Source organism: Trachinotus anak, unplaced genomic scaffold (assembly GCF_046630095.1).
Source record: "Trachinotus anak isolate AG129_WGS33_773 ecotype Australia unplaced genomic scaffold, CSIRO_AGI_Tana_v1 ptg000025l, whole genome shotgun sequence".
Classification (NCBI taxonomy): Eukaryota; Metazoa; Chordata; class Actinopteri; order Carangiformes; family Carangidae; genus Trachinotus; species Trachinotus anak.
Genome location: NW_027273876.1, coordinates 8849849 through 8873378, shown reverse-complemented (window position 1 = coordinate 8873378; position 23530 = coordinate 8849849). Strand labels below are relative to the sequence as shown.

The following is a 23530-nucleotide window of genomic DNA, read 5'->3' as shown; positions in this document are numbered from 1 at the left end:
ATTAAAGCTGAAAGTCTGCAATACAGAGAAATTCAAATCATATAATTTCATTCAGTGTAGTTCGTCACAAACTGCTGTTTTTTTTAATCAAAATAATCCCACAGGTTATTTGCAATGAACTGCTCATTTAAACAGATAGAAAATATCAGTGCCATCAATTCTACTCTGCAGTAGATACGTGTGTGTGTCTGACATTCCTAATGTTTCTACAGATAATTTTAAGGACAGTCAAAAGACCTGAAACCTGCACAGTGGTGATCAGCTTAAATAGCTTGTTGAAAAAAAGTAATTTCATACTGTGAACACTGATGGGTTGGTCTTCTTAAAGAGACAGATGCTGTGGATTGATTCCCATGTTGAATTTGAATGTTTACTTGCAGAAACATATACTATCTCTCTGAGTCATCTGCAGATTTTACTAAGATTTCATGCTTTTAGAACATTTTCTTTAAGACATTTGGTCCATTGTGCTGTGATACAAACTGAGGTGCTGAAGAAAAAGCCATCCTACAAGTGTGAGAGGTAAAGACATAATTCAAGACATAAACAGTCATAACATTAGTGCTCTCGTCTCCGTTTTCACTTTACATTACATTAAGTTTTAGTTCATTCCTCAACTGTCTTTTTGTTGTTTTTATCATTACCCTCAAAAAGAAAGAAAGTCTATAGCCATGTTAGTGGGTCCCTGAGGAGGTAGCGCAGCTCATTACAAACCAAACAACAGATATGGATATTAATGGAGAGAGGACTTTGCAATTCATCATTAGATCCTCACCAGTAATAAAGTAAAAATGTAAAGCTTGGCCTCAGGGTGGTGTCGGAGGGAAGGTCATACTGTTACCTTCACAACTCAGCTTGTCATGCTTAGCTAGTCTTCAGAACTTTCCTGTAGTCTGACGTGTCAGCTGTACTGAACACGTGTTAGTGTGTTATATAACACTACTATCATGCTTCCATGTGAACGACTAGTGCACTAGATGTTAGTATGTTAGCATGTTAACCTGCTAATGTTAGCATGCGTGGTTTAGTATGTTCGCGTGTTAATGCATGCAGTTAGCAAATTAAGATGCTAATGCTTGTCACTGTAAAATGCTGATATTCCGTATGGCCTGATGCAGCAATATATGCTGTAACATTGTTTCATAGTATTAAAAAGTTTGCATATGCGGATTTTGCCTCCTTAGCATTTAGCACATTGTAATTATGTTAAAATGTTAAAACATTTAACATGCTAATACAAAAACTGAGGAATGAGAAGTTGAAATGCTGTTCTTTTTTCCCCTAATAATTAATATGTAAATCTCAATGTACAGCTGAGTCTGACAGAAATTCAGTCATTAGTTGAACCAAATTTCACTACAGTCATCAGGCGTAGAAATATTTGAGCGTGGACTGTTGGACCGATGAGCTGATTGACACCACCATCCCTTGAAACCATGATCGTGTGCGGCTATAGAGTGTAAACTTCTAATCTTGATTACAGGATCTGACATGTTTTCTTTTTTCTCGTCAGATGAAGATCCAGGTCCAACAGCAAAGCCAGGAAATTCCTGTTAGGGTAGATGGCTCTCTTCTGGATCAATTTCTGCAAAGCCTGTTTGAGCGGGAGGTGACGGTAGATCATGAGGTACGCTAACACCAATGTCGATGACCGGCTCATTCCCATGATGCAGTGCACCAGAACCTTCCCTAAAGAATAGAAAAGATGAAGGGAGAGGGGCATGTGAAGGGAGGATTAGTGAGAGGCCTCAGCCTTATTAATATCATACATGGCTGCCTGTCTCACGCTGTGGCCTTTCTTTTCTCCCGCTATGAGCTAAAAATAGTGCCCACATTTCATTGCCTTTGTTCATTTAAGGTCCCTTTGCAGAAGGGGCCCGACTGTCTCTTTAATCCCAACTCGTCCTCTGCTTGATAGGTTCTTTGAAAGGTGCCATGGTCACATTATAGACTTAAATTCTGCAAGGTAAGACCCTTATTATTACTGCTGGCTGAAAATACACTTACATGCCATTACAAGCTGTGCTACACTGTGATGACAGGTGACATTGAAAGGACAGCACGGTGGGAGAATTTGAGTGGATTGGTTTATAAAGGATGTATGGAGTGAAATAAAAGATGTGATGTTCAAAAGGACAATATTTTTTGCAGTAAATTTTCATCACCACTATAATTACATCTCAACGTGCAGAAATATGAGAATTTATGAGAAAAAGAAGCCTTACCATCAGGTGACTTCAGAGCTTTATGAATGAAATCAGCTGCAGGCTGGAAGTAAACATCCAGATCAAAGTGTGTCGAGTCATCTGCTGGAATGCCACAATACACAAAGTCGTTGCCATAAAAGCTTTGGTTCCCTATGCTGCCTCGCTTGGAGTGAGCAGCGTTTAATACATGAGTTATACCTAATTTCTGCAAGGCAGCCTTGTTTTGGGCTTCTGCCCTAGCAAGACAAAGAGACAGAAAGAGGTTCAAGACTTATGTGAAGGCTAAGCATCACAGCACAGTGTTTTAATGTCAGAGTGATACAATATTTGTCAGGAGCTATGTCAAAGGTAATGACCTTGGGAAAGTGTTTAACATTAAAGTAATAGGTTTCACATTTCCTTACAAAGCAAACTCATAAAGGCTGGTTTAAGTTTGAAATAAAATGCATACTTACACATTCCCTATGTATATGTTTGGCCAGACCTCGTCAATTTGATTAAGATTTAGCTTGCATGAGTCCAAAACCTTCTGCAGGTCCTTCACAGTTAGATATTCTTTTCTCTTGCCTTTCAGGGCTGACATTTTGAGTCCAAATTCCCTGTCTTGGATCAAGTCCTAGTCCAAATGTTTGTTGTATTAAAGCAGTTCCCGTCTACTCCGGCTCAGGATGATCTGTTCGAGCAGGTGTTTATCTGCTGTCACTGGACAGTTACCCAATTTAGTGCTTAACCTAGCGTGTAGTCTTTCACGTGCAGAGGGCAGAACAACAAACAGTGCGGCGCGGGCTCTGCTTTTCACACCGCTGTGGGACTCTAATTTAATAAGCCTCATACAGAGATGAATCATTCCATAAAGCAGTGATAATTGGATGTAATTATGTTGAAAATGTTTAAGTGCATTGCTTATACTGGATGACGGGAAATGCACTGTAATGCGGCATTTATGGAACAGATATAGTGTAACAGCTTCATGCAACTAGTTTACTGCTCTGACATTAATATCTTGTGAAAGCAAATTGGATGAAAAGGGAAAAACATTAAGCTCTGCCGTTGGCTGCACATGACATCAAACAGCACTCACACTGCTGCAAATGTCTCTTTTAACCCTCCCATTATGTTGCAGGTCAATTTCACCCATTTCAGCTTTTAAATTGAAGAAAAACATAATTAACCTCTCTTTTAAGCCATGAAATATAATGACTTTTCTTCATTCAGGGTCATGAATGTGTACGTAACTTGTGGGCGCAATGATGTGTTGTAAAATGTCAGTATTGCTGTACACAAAATCAGTCAATAAAGGTCTCCGGGTCATTTTGACCTGGAGCCAGTTATTGATTGATTATCTGAAGTGTTGCTTCTGCTTATTGATGAATCTACAGTTGTGTGTGTGTGTGTGTGCGTGTTTGTGTTGAGACCAAAACCCACCAGGGTATGTGCATATTAACTGGGAGAATATGATACATACCTGCTGGTGAGTGTGGGATTCCTGTGTGTGGAGAGGCTTGGTTGCTGCAGTTGGTTTCTGTGCATATACTTTGTATTTGAGAAGCTGCATTCCAAGCATTTTTAAGCACATCATTTCTTCAAAAGAAATACTTAAAAATGAGCTCCAGAAGATTCATAAGAATTATGTTTTACTCTGAAAAGCACAAATAATAAGACGAGGAAAATGTTTCTGTGGTGTTAGTGATCCATGTTCTTTCTAAAGAGGATTCTACATCTAATTCACAGGGTGTAAAAGACCACAGAAATCTAAAGATCATCATGCTTTGTCATGTTGTCATGGCCACCTTTGCCACAGAAAAGCCAATACAGACTGTAAAATGCATATATTCAGAAAAGAAACTGGGCCCACAAGGTTGTTCAGCTTAAATTCATAACATAAAATTGACATTTGAGCTCTAAGAATGAAACACTGGAATATGGTTCAAAGGTATTCATCATTCCTGAGACTCAGCTGCCTAGTGCACACTCTTATGATCAGCTGCTACTGTGCAAAAAAGTTTGAAGCTGGACCACCCAGACCAGAATCAGATCTGGAATCAGCCACTGCAATTATAAGATATTTTGGCAAAAAATGTGAAAGTTACTGGGTTCTGCCTCCTTAAGAGGACAATGAAACCAACACCACATGTGGAAAATTGAGGAAAACAAGACTAAGAGTCTGCAGCTGCACTGGCCACTCTCACACAATGGTTTAATAATGTTTTCATCAACATTTCATCTTCCATGAGGCAGCCATCATCCGTGGATAAACAGTTAATAAGCACATGAAAACTCTTTACTAGTTGTTTATACACATGTACAAATAATCCATATGGCAAGTTTAAAAGTATTAAAAGATGTATTCAGAGCTCATGAAAACATGATACACCTGTTACTACCAAAGTCTTGAAATGCTTTAAAATGAATACGCATCTTGGGTTAATTTGACCCACAACACTATGGATAAAAATTTTCCTTCAACCTAACACAAAGGTAATCTTCTCATATTCAGTCATGAAATTTATTCTGCCGAAGGCTGATTACACTCATCTATTCATATAAGGATCAGTATCTTGTGCGAAGGCAGCATGATTCACATCAAATGCAGCAGCAGAGTCAAGGAAAATACATTTGATTTAATATCATTCTTGAAACAAACTAAAATCAAAGTACAGTATCTCCCTCCACTGGCAGCTACTGAATCATTCATTTGTCTTGAGGAAAGAAGGCATTTGAGGCTCTGTAAGTTAGAATATCAATTCATTTTGGTATTCATTCCGTGAAGTGTACTTGTGATGTCTTGCGTAGTTTCACATCCAAAGCACAAAGCTGTTTAAGGAATCCTCTGTTTGGAAAAATCCACCTGCGCTCTTTGACCTTATTGATGGCCTCTAGTAGGGTGTAATGGTGGTGGATCATTAGGTAGGCCAGGACAAGGGAGGCAGACCTGCTGACTCCAACAGCACAGTGGACAAAAACCCGAGCTGGGGAAGAATAAGATTACAGTGAGCCTAAGGCCTGAGCTGAATGTGAGATTTTATTCATGATAAGATGGGTGAAAAATGACTGACATTAAAACAACATGAAGGGTATTTACCGCCAGTTGTGTTAAGTGCATTCTGAATATAGTCAGCAGAGGGAAAGAAATAACGAGAGAGGTCAAAGGACGGTGAGTCATCTGCAGGCACTCCATAATAATCCACAGTGGATCCATAGAAGTCATGACTCCCCTGACAGTGCATCCTCCCATGGGCTGCATTCAGAACATGAGTAACTCCCAGCTTCCATAGACTGTAACGATCATTGGCCACCGACCTGCACCCAAAGGAAACGGGAATTATAATAAGAAATACATTAGAAAGAAAACAAAACCTGGGGTTATTTTTATGGTATAAGTTGTCAAGTGCCACGTTGTAGACTTACATGTCTCCAATGAACAGGTTAGGCCAAACTTCATCCACATGATTGCCAAACCTTTTTCCTCCATACAAAACCTTCACCAAGTCTTTCGCAGAAGGCGTGGTAGGGGAAGGTGTGCTGTTTTCCCGCAGATTATTCATTGTTGACTGCATGCACATTTATAGTCGCCCAAATAACCTGCTACTCTGAAACTCATTTGTATCATTTCTTCTCCCAACATTTACTTTCAAACTCTCTTGAGCCTTTACTACAACCTTGTTGGTACTGACAAGGACAGGTGCCCCTGGTCTAAAATTAAAACACTGACCTATAGTCTAGATGTTGGTAAACCTCACGCCTTTAAATCTCTTTTTCCGATCAAGATATCTCATCTTGTGCCCTTTAAGTGCACACACAATTCAATTTCATCACAACAATGCCAACGCTGCGGAATTAAAGACGCCGCAGTTCCCCACTTCCGCCAGTAGGCGCCACTGTTGAGAGCTAGAGCTCTTTTTTTTTTACGTGCGCAGTTACTCCGGACATTACCGCCTTGTGTTGTCAACAGTCATGCTAACCAGCGCCAAGCCGGGGAGAAATGATTTCCAACAAGCCCGTGTTATCGCAGCAATCTTCAGATTCTTGCGAGATGCCGTTTAGCTAGCTAGCTAGCTAGCTGAATCAATTCGTTTCCGTGTCGTCTTCTGTTACATCTCATTCCGGGTGAGTGAGCGTAAGCCACATGCGGTGGTGCGGCTAACAGATAGCATGATAGCTAACGTTAGCTAAGGCTGAATTAGCCTGCTGCTGGGCCGGGTTGTTGTGATACGGGAGAGGATGCTCCCGTTTGCGTTCATGTCCGCCTCAGGCATACCTGTGGGTACATACTCTGCCAGCTGCCGGGGTGGCCAGGTGTCTTACAAGATACCGAGAGAAACTAGGAGAAGAATTAGCTACTGGGCCCGCTTTAAAGACAGCCTGTGTTGTGGGTCATTGCAGGTGGATTTCAGTTAGATCTGTATTGTAAATCACGAATGCCACAGTCCCATCATGGCAACTCTTTATATGTAGAAATGCTGACACTGTATGGATATCCTGGGGACGAACGTAAGACAACGAAGTTAAGGTTAAAAGTCATTATCTATAACAAGCATCAAAGTATAAAAGTCACTGTTCAGCCTGGGGAGTGACTCTGCTCCTTCACCTACATTTTTAGGGTGTGGTTTCCATTGTGCAAACTTATAGCAAAGTCTTGCCACTGTTTGCCTCATACATTTGCTCAAGTTGTGAAAGCTCAGTCTGCCTGTGAAACTCAGGGACTTGTTTATCGCCTATAATTTTGTCACTAAGTTAAGTTATTTTCTGTCCATGTTGCATTCTTGTGCGGCGTGTTTGGAGTTAGTACTGCTGATTCAGTGAAAATAAAGTGTGCCTCATAGTGCTTACTTCTCCTTAAAATTCCTTTGTTTATTGGGGTGGAAGTGAATAAGGAACTGATACTGACAGTAAGGGAGAGCTCAGTTGTTTGAGTTGCACCTAGAAATTTTGATGTTCTGTTCCCCAGCCTTCAGAGTTTGGAGGAAATGACCCAGCTGAGTGTCCGTCGCTGGACGCCTAAACACGTCGCCAAGTGGCTGAAGGAAGAGGGCTTCTGTGATTATGTTGACCTGCTGTGCAACAAGCACCGGCTGGATGGCACCAGTCTGCTCGCCCTCAGCGAGTATGACCTCCGCTCGCAACCTCTGGAGCTCAAGGTGTTGGGGGACATCAAGCGGCTGATGGTGTCCATCCGCAAACTTCAGAAACAGAACATTGACGTGTTGGAGGAGCTGGGACTTCCCTTTGATGGCCACTCTCCTACAGGCTCTGGAGGCAGTTTGGATTGGCTGTGTAACGGTGACCCGGGCAGAGACTGTGACAGCACTGACACAGCACCAGTGGGAGAGGAGTATCACCAGTACACTAATGGAAAGTACAAGCAGCAGACGAGGCGTCTTGATCCAGAGTACTGGAAGACAGTGCTCAGCTCCATCTATGTGGTGTTTGTGTTTGGATTCACGTCCTTTGTCATGGTCATAGTGCATGAGAGGGTGCCAGACATGCGCACATACCCTCCGCTGCCAGATATTTTCCTTGACAGGTGGGTGTGTGACAGCTCACATGTACTTTTCAGACACTCTTAAGAATTATTTAATTGATCTGTGCCTTAAAAACAAGAAGTCAGCAGTGAAATGTCGAAGACAGAATGAAACAAAATATATATTTTTTATCAGCCGTCAGAATATCACACCAGATGGTGGACATTATAACTGCCCTACTTCCCTGTAGCATAGTTCTATTATTGTCCTCACATATTCCTGATGGGCTAGCTTTGGTTCAAAGAGATCTTTGAAAATTTTTTTTTCAGTGACCTACTTTGTAGTGTGACCTGTTGTTTATGACCAGCTTTGAGCTTTTCATGGAATGCCTTAGCTTAGCAGGAGAGGTGATTTCAGGGACATGCCAGCATTTGTTTAGAGAAATGAAACATGCTGAGACCAGATATTCAGGATAATAATACTTCTTCCAATCTAGTGATAATATGAATAGTTTAAGTGAATATTTTGCTTTTAATTATGTAATCCTTTTTCAAGTACCTTTTTGAGCATTATGTGTGTATACATTTTGAAATTGCTTCTGCAAAAAATATTTAATTCCCAAGAATATAAAACAGGGAAAGGCATCAAATCATCAATTAAATCCTCATCTCACATAAATGACTTAAACAATTAATAACCTATCAATTGTTTTTTTTATTATTTCAGTTGTTTCAGCACTGAACTATTTTTTTCCCTTTTCAATAGTGTGCCTAGAATACCATGGGCCTTTGCCATGGCTGAGGCATGTGGCGTGATCCTCTGCAACATCTGGCTGCTTGTTCTGCTGCTGCATAAACACAGGTAGAGTCCTGACAGTCTTTCTCATCAGTGCAGTGTTGTCACTGCAGGGATTGTTCTGTGGGACACCTACAGTGCGTCCCATAAATCAAAAACGAGGAAAACTCAGGACGATTATTTCTCATGATTTGTAGGTCCATCCTGTTGAGGCGCATGTGCAGCCTCATGGGGACTGTGTTCATGCTGCGCTGTATCACCATGTTTGTCACCTCCCTGTCAGTGCCAGGACAGCACCTGCAGTGCTCGGGAAAGGTAACGCTGATCTGTTTTGCACGCATCATATCTTAAACACTACGTTTCTGCCTCTCCGGAAGATCACAGTATTAACGGTTTCACTTCCTTCCACCTAGATTTATGGTGACATGTGGGCCAAACTGCAGCGTGCTGTGGCCATCTGGAGCGGTTTTGGGATGACCCTGACAGGAGTGCATACATGTGGTGACTACATGTTCAGCGGTCACACTGTGGTCCTCACCATGCTGAACTTCTTTGTCACAGAGTGTGAGTAGCTTCTGTGGACACAGTCTTGCTGTGAACCATAGACAGTCATTTTGTAACTTTGTTTTACATTCAGTGGGGAGCAGAACCACCTCAAGAGTTCCTTACACCTTTTGTGTTAAGATTATGGTGAAATGAATTTGGAATAATAACCGAATAACTTCCAACAATGATATCTAATTAACTATGTGGCCTCTCCACTAATATTGCAGGTTAATGAATATTTGAGGCATTAACCTGACAGATTTATAGGACCTTGATTTATATTAGGGGTGGTGTGGGTTTCTTATTAGATGATTTTTTAAAATTATGTTTGTCTAGTGTTTTCAGTTCTATTCACAAATCTATCCACCTGCACATCTAGATTTTAAATCAAATATTTTTTTCTTTGTGACACAAGATATAAATGCACAAAATGCACACTATAATGAGGCAGGAGCTCTGTTTTTATTTAGTATGGATGCTTAAACGACCTTTAAAATGTCAGTGGTTGCCAGATTTTGTCCTCATTCTTCTTCATTTATGAACATCATGAGAAATTATGAAATGTTATTAAAAGTTGTGAAAACAGGGGGTTAAAATACAAGATCATGAGGAAGTAATCATATTTGTGAATATTGCCCCTTTGTTGCCACACAGTGTTTTTCTTTGGTACTACAACTGAAATGTAAAAAGTACACAGTTATTGTGTGAACTGGTGTAGTATAAATCCAAATAAGCATTCAAAACTGCTCTTTCTGCTTCTTTTACACAGACACCCCACGAAGCTGGAACTTCATTCACACCTTGTCCTGGGTCCTCAATCTTTTCGGCATCTTCTTCATCCTGGCTGCACACGAACACTACTCCATCGACGTGTTCATAGCCTTCTACATCACTACCAGACTCTTCCTGTACTACCACACTCTGGCCAACACCCGGGCCTACCAGCAGAGTCGACGAGCCCGCATCTGGTTCCCCATGTTCTCGTTCTTCGAGTGCAATGTCAACGGGCCCGTCCCTAACGAGTACTGCTGGCCCTTCTCTAAACCTGCTGTGATGAGGCGGCTGATTGGATAAAGGACGGGAGCAGCAGCAGTACTTTCAGACACTACTTAACCTGTGCTGTTTTGTCTGCTTTGTCAAGTTGCCAACTGAGGTGGACTGCGATATCCTCATCAACAAAGACGACTGATGTCATCCTGTCAGCACTGAGGCCTGATGGGATACACAGAGCCATACCTTCTTATATTCTGGGACTTCACTGCTTCCCCTGTCAACATTTTTATGAGGATTAAACCAAATCCACAAAACCCACTCTCTGCTTCATTGGAAAACCTAACACAGTGAAGATACACGTTGATTGGTTGCTCATTTTTCTTCTAAAGGGATATCATTTTATGTAGCATTAACTGCATTTTTTCAGTACCTCCCAACTTAAAAAGTTAGTATATGGATAGCATATGATAAAAGGAAGCCACATTAGAAAATTCTCAGGCAGAAGTGTATCTAATCCATCCCAGCAGTTTCTTGTGCAATTAAAATACCTAATCATTTCAAGGGTTGGATCATGATTTTTGACTGAAAGTTTTGTCTTACATCCCACTTTGTAATTTATCAAAACATGACTGTGGACCACTGGTAAAGCAATATGTAAAGATTTACCTTACACTAATGCTTTCTCTTCTGTATACTAGTTCCGTTGTATTGAAGCAGATGTTATGAAAGTCTTCTGCATTCTTTGATATTATGCTTACATTTTGACAATGTTATTAAATGCTGACAGAGAAATCGATGGCTCATTGTAAGATAAACTGCAACATGTATTGACTCCTTTGTTATTACTGTTTATGCAGTCTGCTTTTCCTAGAAAAGATACATTCAAGAAATGTCTTTATCAGCCAAAAACCTGGAATGAAAGATTTTTTTCCAGCTGTCTTAAGTATAATTCCATTTGCCAATTACCTTGAGTGTCACGATAGGTTTGTCTGTGTAGAAATGTTCCAAATCTATCATGTTTACTGTTGGATAGTTGTATAGTGCTTTTTTTAAATCATCATACGGTGTAAATGATAAGACCCAAGTACCATTTGAGCTTTCTCGGATATCAATCCTTTGACATTAATCTGTGGTAATGGTTCTTAAAAAGGACCCTTAAATTTGTGGGTATTTGTTTATATTAATTTATTTCATTTTGTAAATGTTGATAGGTATTTTTATATTTCATGTACAGAGTTACAGCAACATGCACATGGAGAAATATGTTTACAGTTGCTCTTAACTATGTATTTGTTTGAAACACAATGTGCTATTTAAGTGTAATGTTGATTTCAGATCGGCCTCTATATTTCATTCAGTGAAACTTGCCACTAGTAAGACATGTTGTCATCGATTTGGTCACTGAGCAGTTAGGGACATCAGTATTGTGAATAACGCTGACCACTTACTGAGGAATGATGCTGTTATGTTCAGATGCTTCTGCAAAGCCACATAACTTGTTTCATGTCTCGTTCAGTCATTTCCATCATTAAAAAGCTGAAATCAAAGACCAGTTGGTTATCTTTTTTTTTTTTTTATCTTACTGCACAACCATGTAATGAATGTGTGGTATAGATGGACACGGTGTGTAGTCCTCAAGCATAAGATATAAATACTTCATAAAGTTGTTGAAAGCTCTTTGCTGTGCATGTAAAGCAATAACAGAGAAGATATATGAAATACGTGCAAATAAGATTTGATTAAGCAATAATAGAAAGCTTATGCACTATATATCATGTATATATATAAGATTAGAGTAAGTAGGCTAAATAAGATAAAAATAAGTAAACGTGCAGTTACATTAGCTTATTGGTTGCCATAGTGATTTAGCTGTCTTCCAATTGCCAGTGTGCTCGACGCACAATTATGACAAGATATATTTTTGCAAACGGAAAGGATTACCTTTGCTGCTGTCAAACCGGAGAGAAAATACTTCATAAGCTCGCCGAGAATCACAAAATGATTTTCTCGCTCCGATTTCAGACAGGCACGAAGTAAGCAGCTCTTATTTCGGGTCCTGGCGGCGCCGAGGTCAGGAGGGTGTCTGTTGCGGTGTCTCCTCCATATCGTCCTACACCTGCCTCTGCCGCTGTTTCTGCAGCTTTTCAGTTCTCATTAGTTGACAGCAACATCATCATCAACAACAGTAATACTAGTAAGTAATTAGTCATATAATTACTCATATTGTTCATGTTATATTTTTATTGGAATGTCAGCAAGATGGCTCTGAAGCGTCCCGTTTGCTAGCTAGCCCCCTGCCACACTGTGCGTTCAAACTCCTTCAAAATACACTGACTGTGTAGATAATGTTTCTCGTCGTTGCCAAAAGTTCCTTCATATTTGAACAGTAAAAATTACGAACAAGCAATATCCAACTGCGTATGTATGTAATTCACACAAAACGCCTATTATTTCATTTAAATCTTAGTTTTAATCCGCATAGACTTTATCAAACATTTTGTTATATAAACGACTGATTTGATAATAACATAATAACACCGAGAAAAATACCTGTACCTGGTTACTGTAAGCAGACAGTGAAGTGATTCAGACAAGCCTCCAGTATAACCTTGACAAAGAGGAATCGTGACAACAGATGCAGAGTAATGGAGACCGTAGTGCAGGTGTCCGGCAATACTAATAGTTTACGCCCAACTTTTTAAAGGCTTCACTAGTATGAAGATGCATATTTTTCTGACACGTCCAACACATGCATAGTTTCAATCAACAAGTGCATTTGTGGACGTTTGACACTATTTACATTCTGTGATTTTTTTATTTTTGTGACAGGCACAATGGCAGTCCCTCCAGCATATGCAGACCTTGGAAAATCAGCAAAGGACATCTTCAATAAGGGATACGGTAACTGGAAGCAAGATAAAAAGCACTTTTATAAGGGTGTATTTATTGACACTAAGAGGACAGGCTGGCTGTTTGAAATGCATTACCAAGCCCAAGAAGTTGTTCCTCTCTGTCACTGTCCTTGCAGGTTTTGGACTGGTTAAGCTTGATGTGAAGACAAAGTCTTCAAGTGGAGTGGTGAGTTGAACTATAAATATACAGTAGTGTGTTGGAGGTATTATCAGATGATTTTAGGTTATCAAAGATAGTACATTGTCAGCATACATATTGGTGGATAAGTAATTGATAAGTAATTGCTGTAAAATGCCAGTCTATGTTTGAGGTAATGTAGAACAAACATTACATAGTCTGACACTGACAAGTATTTTTGAACTGTAAAATCTTCAAATCACTTTAATAGTCAAGTTTAATTTACTAGAAGTATTTATGTCACATGTTGAGTAAATGTATATTTTTGTTGGGCGTCTTTTGCCTTTGTTGGACAGTGGATAGTAAAGAGGCAGACAGGAAACAAGGAAGAAGAGAGAGAGAGAGAGAGAGAGAGAGAGAGAGAGAGAGAGAGAGAGAGAGAGAGAGAGAGGCATACAACATGACATAGAACAAAGGTCCCAGGCCGGTCTCAAACCATGGGTGTTGAGGTTGTGTGGCGTGTGCAGTAGCCATTCACTTACAGAGGCGCTCCATGAATATATTTCAGCTGTAATTGGTAGATGATGGACTTCTTCAACCAGTATTGTTTTCAGGTAGAATTAATGTCCACTTGAATTCATTACAGGAGTTTAAAACGTCCGGCTCGTCCAACATAGACACCAGCAAGGTCACTGGAGCCCTCGAAACCAAGTACAAGTGGGCTGAATATGGACTGACGTTCACAGAGAAGTGGACCACGGAAAACACACTTGGAACAGAAGTTTGTGTTGAGGATCAGGTAAATTGAGAACTCTGTGATGTTGCTGATCATCCCACTAATGATACATTACTCTAAAGTAAGTGTGTCTGATGGAATGATTTTCCTTTTTAGATCACCAAAGGGCTGAAACTCACTTTTGACACTACATTTTCTCCAAATACCGGGTGAGCTACAGTTCATTTTAATTGGAAAACATTGACTTGAATCACTGCTTAAAGAACAGCCTTCTAACTTTGCTTCTTCATTTTTCACTCACAGCAAGAAGAGTGGCAAGGTCAAGACGGCTTATAAAAGGGAATACCTTAATGCTGGTGTTGATGTAGATTTAGATTTTGCTGGTCCTACTATCCATGGTGCAGCAGTAGCTGGCTATGAGGGCTGGCTGGCTGGCTACCAGATGACCTTTGACACAGCCAAATCCAAGATGACCCACAGCAACTTTGCAGTTGGCTACAAAACCGGGGACTTCCAGCTCCACACCAATGTGTATGTTTTAATATCAACAGATATTTGAAGCAGGCAGGAGGAATACCTGAACTGCAGAGTAACTCTAATCGCTTTCTAAAGAATTCACTGATTGGCTCAGTGGTATTTTGTCAGGGAAAACTGACATGCAAGTGATGTTGCGCATTTTTTGTTTTTGTTTTTTTTTTTCCTCAGAAATGATGGTTCAGAGTTTGCTGGATCCATTTACCAGAAGGTGAATGACAAACTGGAGACTGCTGTGAATCTTGCCTGGACGGCAGGCAGCAATGGCACTCGCTTTGGAATTGCTGCCAAATACCAGTTAGACCCCAGTGCCTCCATATCAGTAAGTGCCAAGGACGTTATATTTAACTTTCTGTTTCTGCAGGACAGTTTTAAAAATGTGGTCAAATTTGGCAGGAAATTAGGTCATGGGATAAAGAATGATGATGACTGTATATTACTGTGCATTTTTATATAGACCTGGATCCAGAGGTGCTCATTCAGTGGTTTCTAGTTACATATATCAACATATAATTCTTTACTCCAGGCTAAGGTGAACAATGCCAGCTTGGTAGGAATTGGCTACACCCAGACTCTGCGGCCTGGTAAGAACAATCTCTACTTCAATATACAGTTGAAAACACCACCAAACATCATGGATCTTGATTTTCGCCTAAATGACGTTAAATTTTAATTTCAGGTATGAAACTCCTCCTCTCGGCACTGGTGGATGGGAAGAATATCAATGCTGGTGGTCATAAACTAGGTCTGGGCCTGGAGTTGGAGGCATGAGGAAATGGTCTGCTATTTAATTAGTAGAAGAAGAGTATCAGCTGAATCTGACCCAAGTGTTTCTGTCTGGTCAGCCACAGACGTTTTAAAGAAATGAAGCCAAAACAAAAAGCACTGTTAAAATGGAAAACTTTCCAGTAGCCTCCTGTAATCATGGTTAGAATAACTAGTCATGTTTCAGTCACATCTATTCATTAATCAGGTAATCCTAATGCCAATTCATCCTCCATAATGACAGAAAAACTCTCCTCTGGCTTCCTTAGTTTGACAATCCAGGAATGGTTTTAAAAAAACCAGAACCTTGTTATTTTGCTCAAGTGTGATAATATAGAATGTAAATCTGAGCCGTTATTTTGCACAGTAGAATACCTACCTTAATTTAAGCTCTTTCTCCTTTCTTCTATTTGCACATTTTATTTATTTTTGGTAGTGATGTTGCCTGTGGAAAGGGTTACTCCAACAAACTATGCTTATCAAGACTTCCTAGAGAAGCTTATTGTGCTGTGTGCTGAGTTTTAGACCTTAATTTCCTTAAATACCTGCTTTTAAGTTGCAAGAATATGCTAAATGGATTTTTATTTTCCTCAGTGTGACATGAATGAAAGAATATCTGAGTGTATCATCCATTTTTCTTCCCATTTTTGAGGACTGTGACACTAATCTGGAAGCAGTTTGTGTGTTGATGTGTGTCTACCTTTGCAATAAAGTCCTGAAATCAACCCTTATCTTCTCCTGTAATTTGACTACAACATCTAATCAGACAGCGTGGAGAATGATATGTCATCTGTCATGTTAAATAATGATGCACTCAAAAAGAATCTGCATATACAGTTTGTTTTTTAATCAAATTCATTCACTTTCATTCAAACACTGCAGTTTATCTTGTAATAAAATTGACATTGAAATTAGTTGAAAATACAGTGTTTCAGAATCTTCACATTAACCTCTAGTAACATATATGTATGTTTGAGCTACCATCACACACCCCAAGACACAGTGTTACTTTCCAAACCCTACATTGCACTTATCAGTCTTAAAGTTTGATAGCGAGTGTGAGCCCGTCTCCCACTGTGAGCATGCTGAGGCTGACACGAGTATCTCTGTGTAGCTTCTTGTTCAGTTTGTCAATGGCTAGAGTGTCCGCATCATCAGGAGATGGATTCAGCACCTTCCCTCCCCACAGCACCTGCAGAAAAAAAAAATGTGTTCATAAGATTAGCTGCTTGAAATATCCTACTGCTACAGTCAAACTCACATTTTAGCCTTGGGAATAGGCCTTACGTTGTCAATAGCAATGACGCCTCCTGTTCTCAACAGCTGCAGAGACTTTTCATAGTAGCTGTCATAGTTAACTTTGTCTGCATCAATGAAGACAAAGTCAAATGTTCCAGCCTGGCCAGCAGCAAGAAGCTCATCTGAAAGAAATGAGGAAAGAGAGAAGAATTATACTTAAGACTGCATCATGTGCTGTAGTTGCTACCAAGCATCTGTCTCCTTCTCTGCACCGCTAGATGAGAAACACATTTGAAAGGAGCTTCTCAGATTCTGAATGCAAATGAAGTATAATAAGTTCACTTTAAATTATCCATCATTTTAACCCATTATCAAAAAGAATTATCTAAGAAGATGCAGCATTTTTTTCATATTGTAAATCTGACATAGTGTCAGTTTTATAGCTGCTGCAACTCCATAAAATTTGAACAGCTGCTTTAGTGAAGTGATGTTTCTTCTCTGAACATATGAATTTGATTTTATGTCCTAATGCTAACTAAAGAACCAGTGATTTTAAATTTATTTGTCCTTAAGGGAACAAATATATCATGATTTAAAAACCAATCAAGAGTTTCCAACTGGAGAACAGTTTTATGAATCCTATGAACACTATGGCTTAATAGAAAATAGAATTACTTACATGTGTGCAGATTTGAAATATGTAACCAGTATAGATAATAGACAATAAACAAGGGGTACATTTGTACATAACATTAGTTTAAACATGTTTCTTTCATTTTTGATATCAAATACTCTGGATTATATTAATGAAATTATTAGTAATATATTGGTCGGTATACCACTACTTCTGTATACTGGTTTATGAAATAAAATAAATCAAAAAATAGATTATTTTATTATGAATACCTTGATTTATCAGACAATTTATACACCTGACGTCACCAAACGTCGTCACGTTTGCTTGGTCGTTTAGCATTTCATTAAGGGGGGGGGTGTCTGAAGTCCTGATTAATACTTAGACCCCCACTAGAGGTAAAAACAACAATTCAGGGGGTTGAAGCATTTATATGTCCTTCTTACTAGTAATTGTAAACAATTGCAATATATTTCTCATATTCATGCCTGGATGAATCTTGATTCTAGACACCCCTAAAGTGGACCATACCATTTCTCCACCTTTGAGGTAGGTGGACGGCTCATGTACCTGCTCACCTCTGTCAATGGCTCCACTCGCGTCGGGCAGACACTGTTGGTCAACGTAAGTAGAAGTGGCTAACTTTCTATCTTGTTTAATACACTTTAGTTTCTGAATTACACTTTGCCAAGGTAATACGGATGAATATTAGTGTCAGCTGGTTTCTAACTTTTGCTGTTGTCTAGCTGATAGCGCGGCCTGTCACGTGGCTGTGCTGGGTTCCCTTACACCCCGAAGAAAAAGTTAACCCACCTTCCTCACTGTCATTAGAAAATTCACACTCTTAGTTGAAATACTTAAATAATAAAATATTCGTCTGATTCAGGAAGAATTCATCTTGACGTTTTTGCATATTTTTGCATATTTAACAACAAAGCTTGTCTGAATGGGTTCAGCTAAGACCCAGCTGGGTTTAATTTGGTAATTAAGGAAACTGATTTCAGCTTCCATGTTTTATCAACCACACCACTAATTGCCATAGAACTCATTTACACATACCACTGTTTGTATGTTTCTGTTTGATCAGTTATAGCATTGTGGCCAGAGGCAGCTCACCTGCCTATATTACTGACAAACTGGCCCCATGTCCTTGCTGGTACAACTTTTGCTGGTGAATTTGTCAGTACATGGTTGCTCCGAATAGACCTCTTCACTTTGTAAAGTTATCAGTAATCATCTTTCTGATATCAGTATAAATTGAGATAAGATCATACACTGTAAAAGGTTAACTTTTTGGAAATCAATACAGATCTGAGCTGTGTAAATCTGAACTTATCACTTCAAAAACACCTGCTAAACCTCAGATACAGTGACCTCTTGTGGCCTTAAGGTGGTTTCTGACACAGAAACTGGGTTAGACAGGTTAGAGCTCATAAACCTTCAACCTCTAGCTAAGGAAATGGCAGAGCAACAGCCACAGAGAGATTCAAGCAGTTGTGGATGTAAAATACCTTTTAATCCCACTGAGATGTATTATTTCAGGAAAATTAAGGCATGAGCCGCCTGGAAGGCTGTAACTTTTGCATCAGGGAATAATACATCAAATTAAGAACAGAGAGTTAAGAAAAGAGATGCATTACTGTACCTAGAGTTTTCACTGCTGGCTGTAGGCGTAGATCAATCTTTTGCTCAACCCCAGCCTGAAAACAAAAAGAAACAAGAATATTTTAATGTATTTCAGTATATCAGGATTTCTTTCATCAGTGTATTTGCATGCATGATATTTTTTCTGTATTTAAATCGGTTATGCAAACATGATGTTTACAATAACCCGGTTTTGATCTTTTCTGGATAATGATGAATCAATTAGATATCAGCAGAGGTATATTGTGCGTTAGCTACGTGTTAGGACTATTCAAAATATTCAAGTTGCTTGTGTACACAAGATTGTGTATGAAAGAAACATTTAAGCATATTTTCTCAAAAAAAAAAAAAAAAAATCCCTCCAGTTATTCAGAGTAATATTAGAAACAGCGAGAATGAGGTGGAGTCTTGCATAAGATTTAAAAATCATAAATTAAATTCTGAAGACGTTTTTAAAATTAAAAATCAAATCAAAAAATGTTTGCAGGAGTGCTAACATTTTCTCGTCCAGACTCATTTACACTTATGCTTTTGTTTTTTTGTCACTCCAAAGTATTAATACCGTTACAGCAAATTGTTGCACCACAGGCACTGTTGTCGTTTACATCTGCTTCCCTGTGAGATCACGTGAGATGAGATCACGTGAGATGAGATCACGTGAGGTGGTGCGTTGGCTCCCTGATTGCTCCCTCTGGCAGGATTATCTTAATATCCTGCAGTGTATGATGTGCTGTTATTTTCAAATCTTGTAGTGTGTGCATGTTTGATATTAGAGAGAAGAAAATCTGTTAAATTTCTCCTTATGTGTGTCGTGCAATCTGATTTCAAAATCAGGAACTCCTGTAGTTTGAGCCTGACCCGTGATAACCAGAATCAGGGGTGTTGTGATATACGGTACAGATGAGTGACGATAATTTTGATATGTTGTTGATAATATGCATATGAGAATATCGGGATAGCAGATGTTAGGCCTTGTGGATCTTTTATTAGTTCATGTGTTTGCCTTTTTCTTTTTGTACAGCCTCTTGAATTCATCTGCCAGAAGAGTGACAAAATGCAAAATAAACAAAGCTAAAGATGAATTTGACTGATAGCATTATTTTTATCATCAATGTTTTCAAATTCTCCATAGATATCATGATGATATCGTTATTTTGAATTCTTTTGGCCACGATAATAGTGTAGTGCAGATCAGATATTGTGACAGCCCTAGTCAGAATAGTTGTCAATTAATTTTGGTTGGTATTTGTTTTGTGGTGTGCTGCATCCAGACTGGTACAGTAGTCGTTTTTCTATCACACAAAAGATAAACAGACACTTAACTCTATTCCACATGCACAAATATGTGTCAAGGAGAACTCCAGCAGCACATCTATTACCTGTGACGCATGAAATCCTCTGCACTGATCAGCACTTTGCAGTGTGGGAATAATACAGCAGTATTACACACCATATTTTGAACCCCACAACATTAACAGTGTTTCCACAAATAGTGAAGCATAACTGTGAATTGTACCTCTTTCCAGAAGGGCTTTCCAATGTTGGTGTAATCTTCACTGATATCACATGCCACCACAACTCCATCGTCGGGCAAAGACAGAGCGATGTTCAATGTGTTGTAACCTGTGTATACACCTGCAAATGCAAATGAGAAGGCACTGAAACCAACATGATGGATGACAATAGAAAAGGCGAAATGGACACTTTTATTGTTGGCTTTCTGAAGTAATATATCAGCTATGTAAGAAACGTGTTTTCTGTTGTCGTGGCATAGGAATAGAGAAATCTGATTTCCACAGTTAGATTTCATGTGGAGGAACTGGTTTCTTGGCCACTTCTACATGGATCTAGGTTTCTAATCAAACACATGTGTGACGGTCCAGATAAAGATTTTGGTCAGGCAAAGTTTTACAAAGATAGTGGTGAAGTGATGCTACCTTATATTAAAACAATTTACCGGTAAGTTTATTTTTCATTTCAACATAAAAATACGATAAAAAGTAAAGGGTGTTATTTTAGGGCCAAAGTATAAAACTGACAGAAACATCAGACAAAATGTAAAGGCATCAACAATTGTATGGGAATGTATGTATCCAAATTTAAATGTACAAAGACGTTTAAAAACAAATTGTTGACTAGATTAAAAAATCTTTCTAAAACCAAAACAGATATCAAATAACCTCTATAAATCTAACTAAGCAGTTTCCATTGCTGAACATTTGACCAGCCTACTTATAAAATTGTATTGTAACTGCAGCATTTTGCACTTATAGTAGAACATGTAACCTATGGTTCCAAATTAAGCTTGAGTCTATGATTGTGGAACCTTACCGATCTCTAATGCTTTCTTGGCTTTTATTAGTTTTGCAAGATTGGCCATGAACTGCGACTGCTCACAGGCGACCATCATGATGTTCCAGGAGTCTTCCATTGTCCTCTGAAAGCAGCACACGGAAACCAGTTGCATCGATTTCACAAATTACACTGTGAAACATGATTACATCTTATGACAGCATTATTCCGGATACTAAGACATCCTTACCAGCCGGAGTTTTGTCAAAACCGGATGCTCCCTCATGGAATGATTGAGGACGTACTGCATCAGTGGGTTGTCTTTTCCCCCGCTGTGACTTTTGGAGATGCTCATTGTGGAAGATTTCTTTTTCCCTGAGGACGAACATGAACAATGAAGGAAATTATAAGGATCTTAATAGCATGATGATGTCATGGGACCTACCATCCAGCTTTTACAGCTCTCAGAAAACTGAAGTCTGGTCTAGTTAATGTATTTTTTGGTTTTGATCAGATAAAACTTTAACAATCTCAGAGAGGAAATGCAATTATTGTACCAGCAGCAACAAATACAGATAAAGAAATGAATACTGGCAGTTGTGAGACAATATAGCTTGATATCTTGAGGGGTATACATTGAATCAGTCTGGACTGACACATCGATATAACATCATGTCCCTACTTGAGTGGTCTGCATGTGCACTAGATGGTTCTGATATTTACCAGCTAGTTGCTCTAGTGTTTGTACATACTGATATTGACATTTTGTTTTGAAGTTGTTGTAGTTTTATAATTACCTTTATGAGGGTCAATAGAATCTGGAAGGGGACTTTGTACTGAGCAGCTCTGTACAATTTTTGTCTGTTTAACTATGTAAACCTGAGTCAATTATGTTTTTCTATAAAGAAAGCACAGGAGATAACACTGAAGTGGTTTGTTATGAATCTAAGCAGATAAAGGTAATTTAAGGTCGCATAAGTCAAGTCTCTGAAGTAGGTCACTTCCGCCAGCATTAATTTGTTTCCATAAACCTCTATGGAATTCATTCAAAATCCTCAATGAATCACTGGCACTGTTTTCTTAATTAATATTCACAGAAGTTCACAGTATAACGACAGCCACAACAAAGGTAGTTATTTACAATATTACACAGTCTATTTTCCAACATCTGCTAGATATCATACTTAAAAAAAAAAAAATGTTTCCCAAAAAAGTTAATTTACTTGTTTCCAAATGATCCTGACCTCATAAGTCCAGATCTACACTGAAAACTGGTTTTCCTGCAGCTCCAAACCCTGCATGAACTCTGTGAAAGTTTTATTCTGACTGCCTCAAATGGTTTACAGTTGTACTCCTTTGCACAGATCCTGTGATACCATCAAGTCTACATAAAATCATTATATCTAGAGTCCAGCAGCTGTTCTTTCACTGCCCTCTACTGGTGTAAGTCAGCCCATACACCCTCACTGCTGCCAGGTTACCAGGGTGCAGTGGCGACCGCCACAAAGCTTTAAAACCCAATCAACGCCTTCGCTCTTACCGAGGAAATACCCGGCGACAAAAACAGCTCCCAGCGTGGCTGATCCAACCAGCGCCTCTTTTGAAATATTCCGAAAAGACATCACTTTAAAGACAGCTATGATTATAGTGGTCCCAGCTGCGGCACTTCCTTGTTGGATGGGGAGTGAACCGTAATGACGCGAGTAGAGGCGAAAGCTCCGCGATAAGAGCGACGCGACGAGCACAGGAGACTTTGTGATGCGTTTACGGCAGTACAGTGAGTCTGAGAGTCGGGGCACTGCTATCATGTGACTGGCCTTGTGTTAACCAGCGATACTTCGAGGAAAATATGAAACCTACAGTGCAGCAACACCTGCAGTGACCACCGTCCACACGGAAAATGGAGATGGAAATACATGCTCGATAAACTAAATGAACTCGACAGATTCCTTCAAAATATGTATAAAAAAAAAACACTCACAGAGCTAAGACCCGACTCCCGAAATGAAGCTCACTACCAGCTGTAGACCGTTACATGATAAAACAACTCACCTCAAAGTTGCGTGTGGAGGAGGGCGACTGGTCTGAGGGGCGACTGGGTGAATTCCTGCTTAAACCAACCTTAAAAATTCGGGTACAATGAAGGTCATATGACCTGCTGCGGCTCTTATGATAGGACTACAAAACGGACGCCCACTGTTAGGACTCACTGCTGCAAATGCATGTCACTTTTCATTGCAAGATTTCAGAAAATATTACAAATCAAGATGTCTTTTTTTTTTTTTTTTTTTTTTTTTGTTCTTTCTGACCTTTTGGAAGAACAGGCACTCTGCGTTGCTGGCTGCGGAAAGAGGCGGAGGCTGAGCTTCTTTGCGGGGACTGTCGGGAACTAATGTCCATTTGTATGAAGGGGGACATGAAGGGGGACATGAAGGCATTCATACATAAAGCCTCCAAATTGAGGCTCAATGTGATTTTCTTTCAATCAACATATCATATATCCTCACAATTACTAGAATTTATTTTGGATTTCATTGTGAAGATCTATTAAACTGGAGTTTATATTACAAAGCATTTGCACTTTGGGTGGGTTTTTGTGTGTGTGTGTCTTTCTGTCGTAGGCTACTTTTGGGGACAGACTAAAGACAGTTAA

General features: G+C 39.4%; 5 protein-coding genes across 7 annotated transcripts; 2 read left to right on the top strand and 3 right to left on the bottom strand.

The window, feature by feature from the left end:
• Positions 1–55: 55 nt before the first annotated feature.
• LOC139608820 (dual specificity protein phosphatase 13A-like) lies at positions 56–2950 on the bottom strand. Of its 3 annotated transcripts, none has more exons than XM_071462913.1 (4): positions 2663–2950; positions 2406–2443; positions 2226–2309; positions 56–1689 (listed from the first exon to the last, which is right to left on the bottom strand). In XM_071462913.1, exons 1-4 carry the CDS (start codon positions 2788–2790, stop codon positions 1478–1480), a joined length of 462 nt encoding a protein of 153 aa, XP_071319014.1. In that variant the 5' UTR covers positions 2791–2950; the 3' UTR covers positions 56–1477. The 3 variants fall into 3 exon arrangements, with proteins under 3 accessions (XP_071319014.1, XP_071319015.1, XP_071319012.1); XM_071462914.1 differs by having other exon boundaries at positions 2226–2306; XM_071462911.1 differs by having other exon boundaries at positions 2226–2443; positions 2663–2943.
• A 1433-nt stretch (positions 2951–4383) lies between these two features.
• Positions 4384–6137, bottom strand: LOC139608819 (dual specificity protein phosphatase 13A-like). Its single transcript, XM_071462910.1, has 3 exons — positions 5616–6137; positions 5290–5507; positions 4384–5176 (listed from the first exon to the last, which is right to left on the bottom strand). The coding sequence occupies exons 1-3, from the start codon at positions 5768–5770 to the stop codon at positions 4965–4967; spliced, it is 585 nt and encodes a 194-aa protein (XP_071319011.1). The 5' UTR covers positions 5771–6137; the 3' UTR covers positions 4384–4964.
• Positions 6138–6173: 36 nt separating this feature from the next.
• Positions 6174–11548, top strand: LOC139608814 (sphingomyelin synthase-related protein 1-like). The gene is made up of 6 exons (XM_071462901.1): positions 6174–6314; positions 7156–7731; positions 8435–8530; positions 8662–8779; positions 8878–9028; positions 9780–11548. The coding sequence occupies exons 2-6, from the start codon at positions 7175–7177 to the stop codon at positions 10082–10084; spliced, it is 1227 nt and encodes a 408-aa protein (XP_071319002.1). The 5' UTR covers positions 6174–6314; positions 7156–7174; the 3' UTR covers positions 10085–11548.
• Positions 11549–12024: 476 nt separating this feature from the next.
• On the top strand, positions 12025–15793 carry LOC139608816 (non-selective voltage-gated ion channel VDAC2-like). Its single transcript, XM_071462904.1, has 9 exons — positions 12025–12197; positions 12833–12904; positions 13032–13081; positions 13680–13832; positions 13926–13978; positions 14073–14300; positions 14475–14625; positions 14830–14887; positions 14983–15793. Exons 2-9 carry the CDS (start codon positions 12838–12840, stop codon positions 15072–15074), a joined length of 852 nt encoding a protein of 283 aa, XP_071319005.1. The 5' UTR covers positions 12025–12197; positions 12833–12837; the 3' UTR covers positions 15075–15793.
• Positions 15794–15894: 101 nt separating this feature from the next.
• On the bottom strand, positions 15895–22755 carry LOC139608815 (catechol O-methyltransferase domain-containing protein 1-like). The gene is made up of 7 exons (XM_071462902.1): positions 22418–22755; positions 21128–21252; positions 20917–21022; positions 20102–20220; positions 18587–18641; positions 16356–16489; positions 15895–16260 (listed from the first exon to the last, which is right to left on the bottom strand). The coding sequence occupies exons 1-7, from the start codon at positions 22683–22685 to the stop codon at positions 16108–16110; spliced, it is 960 nt and encodes a 319-aa protein (XP_071319003.1). The 5' UTR covers positions 22686–22755; the 3' UTR covers positions 15895–16107.
• Between the last annotated feature and the right edge of the window lie 775 nt (positions 22756–23530).

Coding starts and splice junctions, on each gene's coding strand:
- LOC139608820 (XM_071462911.1), bottom strand. CDS start 2,790: ATGTCAGCCCTGAAAGGCAAGAGAAAAGAATATCTAACTGTGAAGGAC. Junction 2,444..2,662: donor AACATATACATAGGGAATGT/GTAAGTATGCAT, acceptor TTGTCTTGCTAG/GGCAGAAGCCCAAAACAAGG. Junction 1,690..2,225: donor AGCTCTGAAGTCACCTGATG/GTAAGGCTTCTT, acceptor TCTATTCTTTAG/GGAAGGTTCTGGTGCACTGC.
- LOC139608819 (XM_071462910.1), bottom strand. CDS start 5,770: ATGTGCATGCAGTCAACAATGAATAATCTGCGGGAAAACAGCACACCT. Junction 5,508..5,615: donor AACCTGTTCATTGGAGACAT/GTAAGTCTACAA, acceptor CTTTGGGTGCAG/GTCGGTGGCCAATGATCGTT. Junction 5,177..5,289: donor TGCACTTAACACAACTGGCG/GTAAATACCCTT, acceptor ATTCTTCCCCAG/CTCGGGTTTTTGTCCACTGT.
- LOC139608814 (XM_071462901.1), top strand. CDS start 7,175: ATGACCCAGCTGAGTGTCCGTCGCTGGACGCCTAAACACGTCGCCAAG. Junction 7,732..8,434: donor CCAGATATTTTCCTTGACAG/GTGGGTGTGTGA, acceptor CCTTTTCAATAG/TGTGCCTAGAATACCATGGG. Junction 8,531..8,661: donor CTGCTGCTGCATAAACACAG/GTAGAGTCCTGA, acceptor CATGATTTGTAG/GTCCATCCTGTTGAGGCGCA.
- LOC139608816 (XM_071462904.1), top strand. CDS start 12,838: ATGGCAGTCCCTCCAGCATATGCAGACCTTGGAAAATCAGCAAAGGAC. Junction 12,905..13,031: donor CATCTTCAATAAGGGATACG/GTAACTGGAAGC, acceptor CTGTCCTTGCAG/GTTTTGGACTGGTTAAGCTT. Junction 13,833..13,925: donor AAGTTTGTGTTGAGGATCAG/GTAAATTGAGAA, acceptor TTTCCTTTTTAG/ATCACCAAAGGGCTGAAACT.
- LOC139608815 (XM_071462902.1), bottom strand. CDS start 22,685: ATGATAGCAGTGCCCCGACTCTCAGACTCACTGTACTGCCGTAAACGC. Junction 20,221..20,916: donor CAAGAAAGCATTAGAGATCG/GTAAGGTTCCAC, acceptor TTGCATTTGCAG/GTGTATACACAGGTTACAAC. Junction 16,490..18,586: donor GCCAGCAGTGAAAACTCTAG/GTACAGTAATGC, acceptor CATTTCTTTCAG/ATGAGCTTCTTGCTGCTGGC.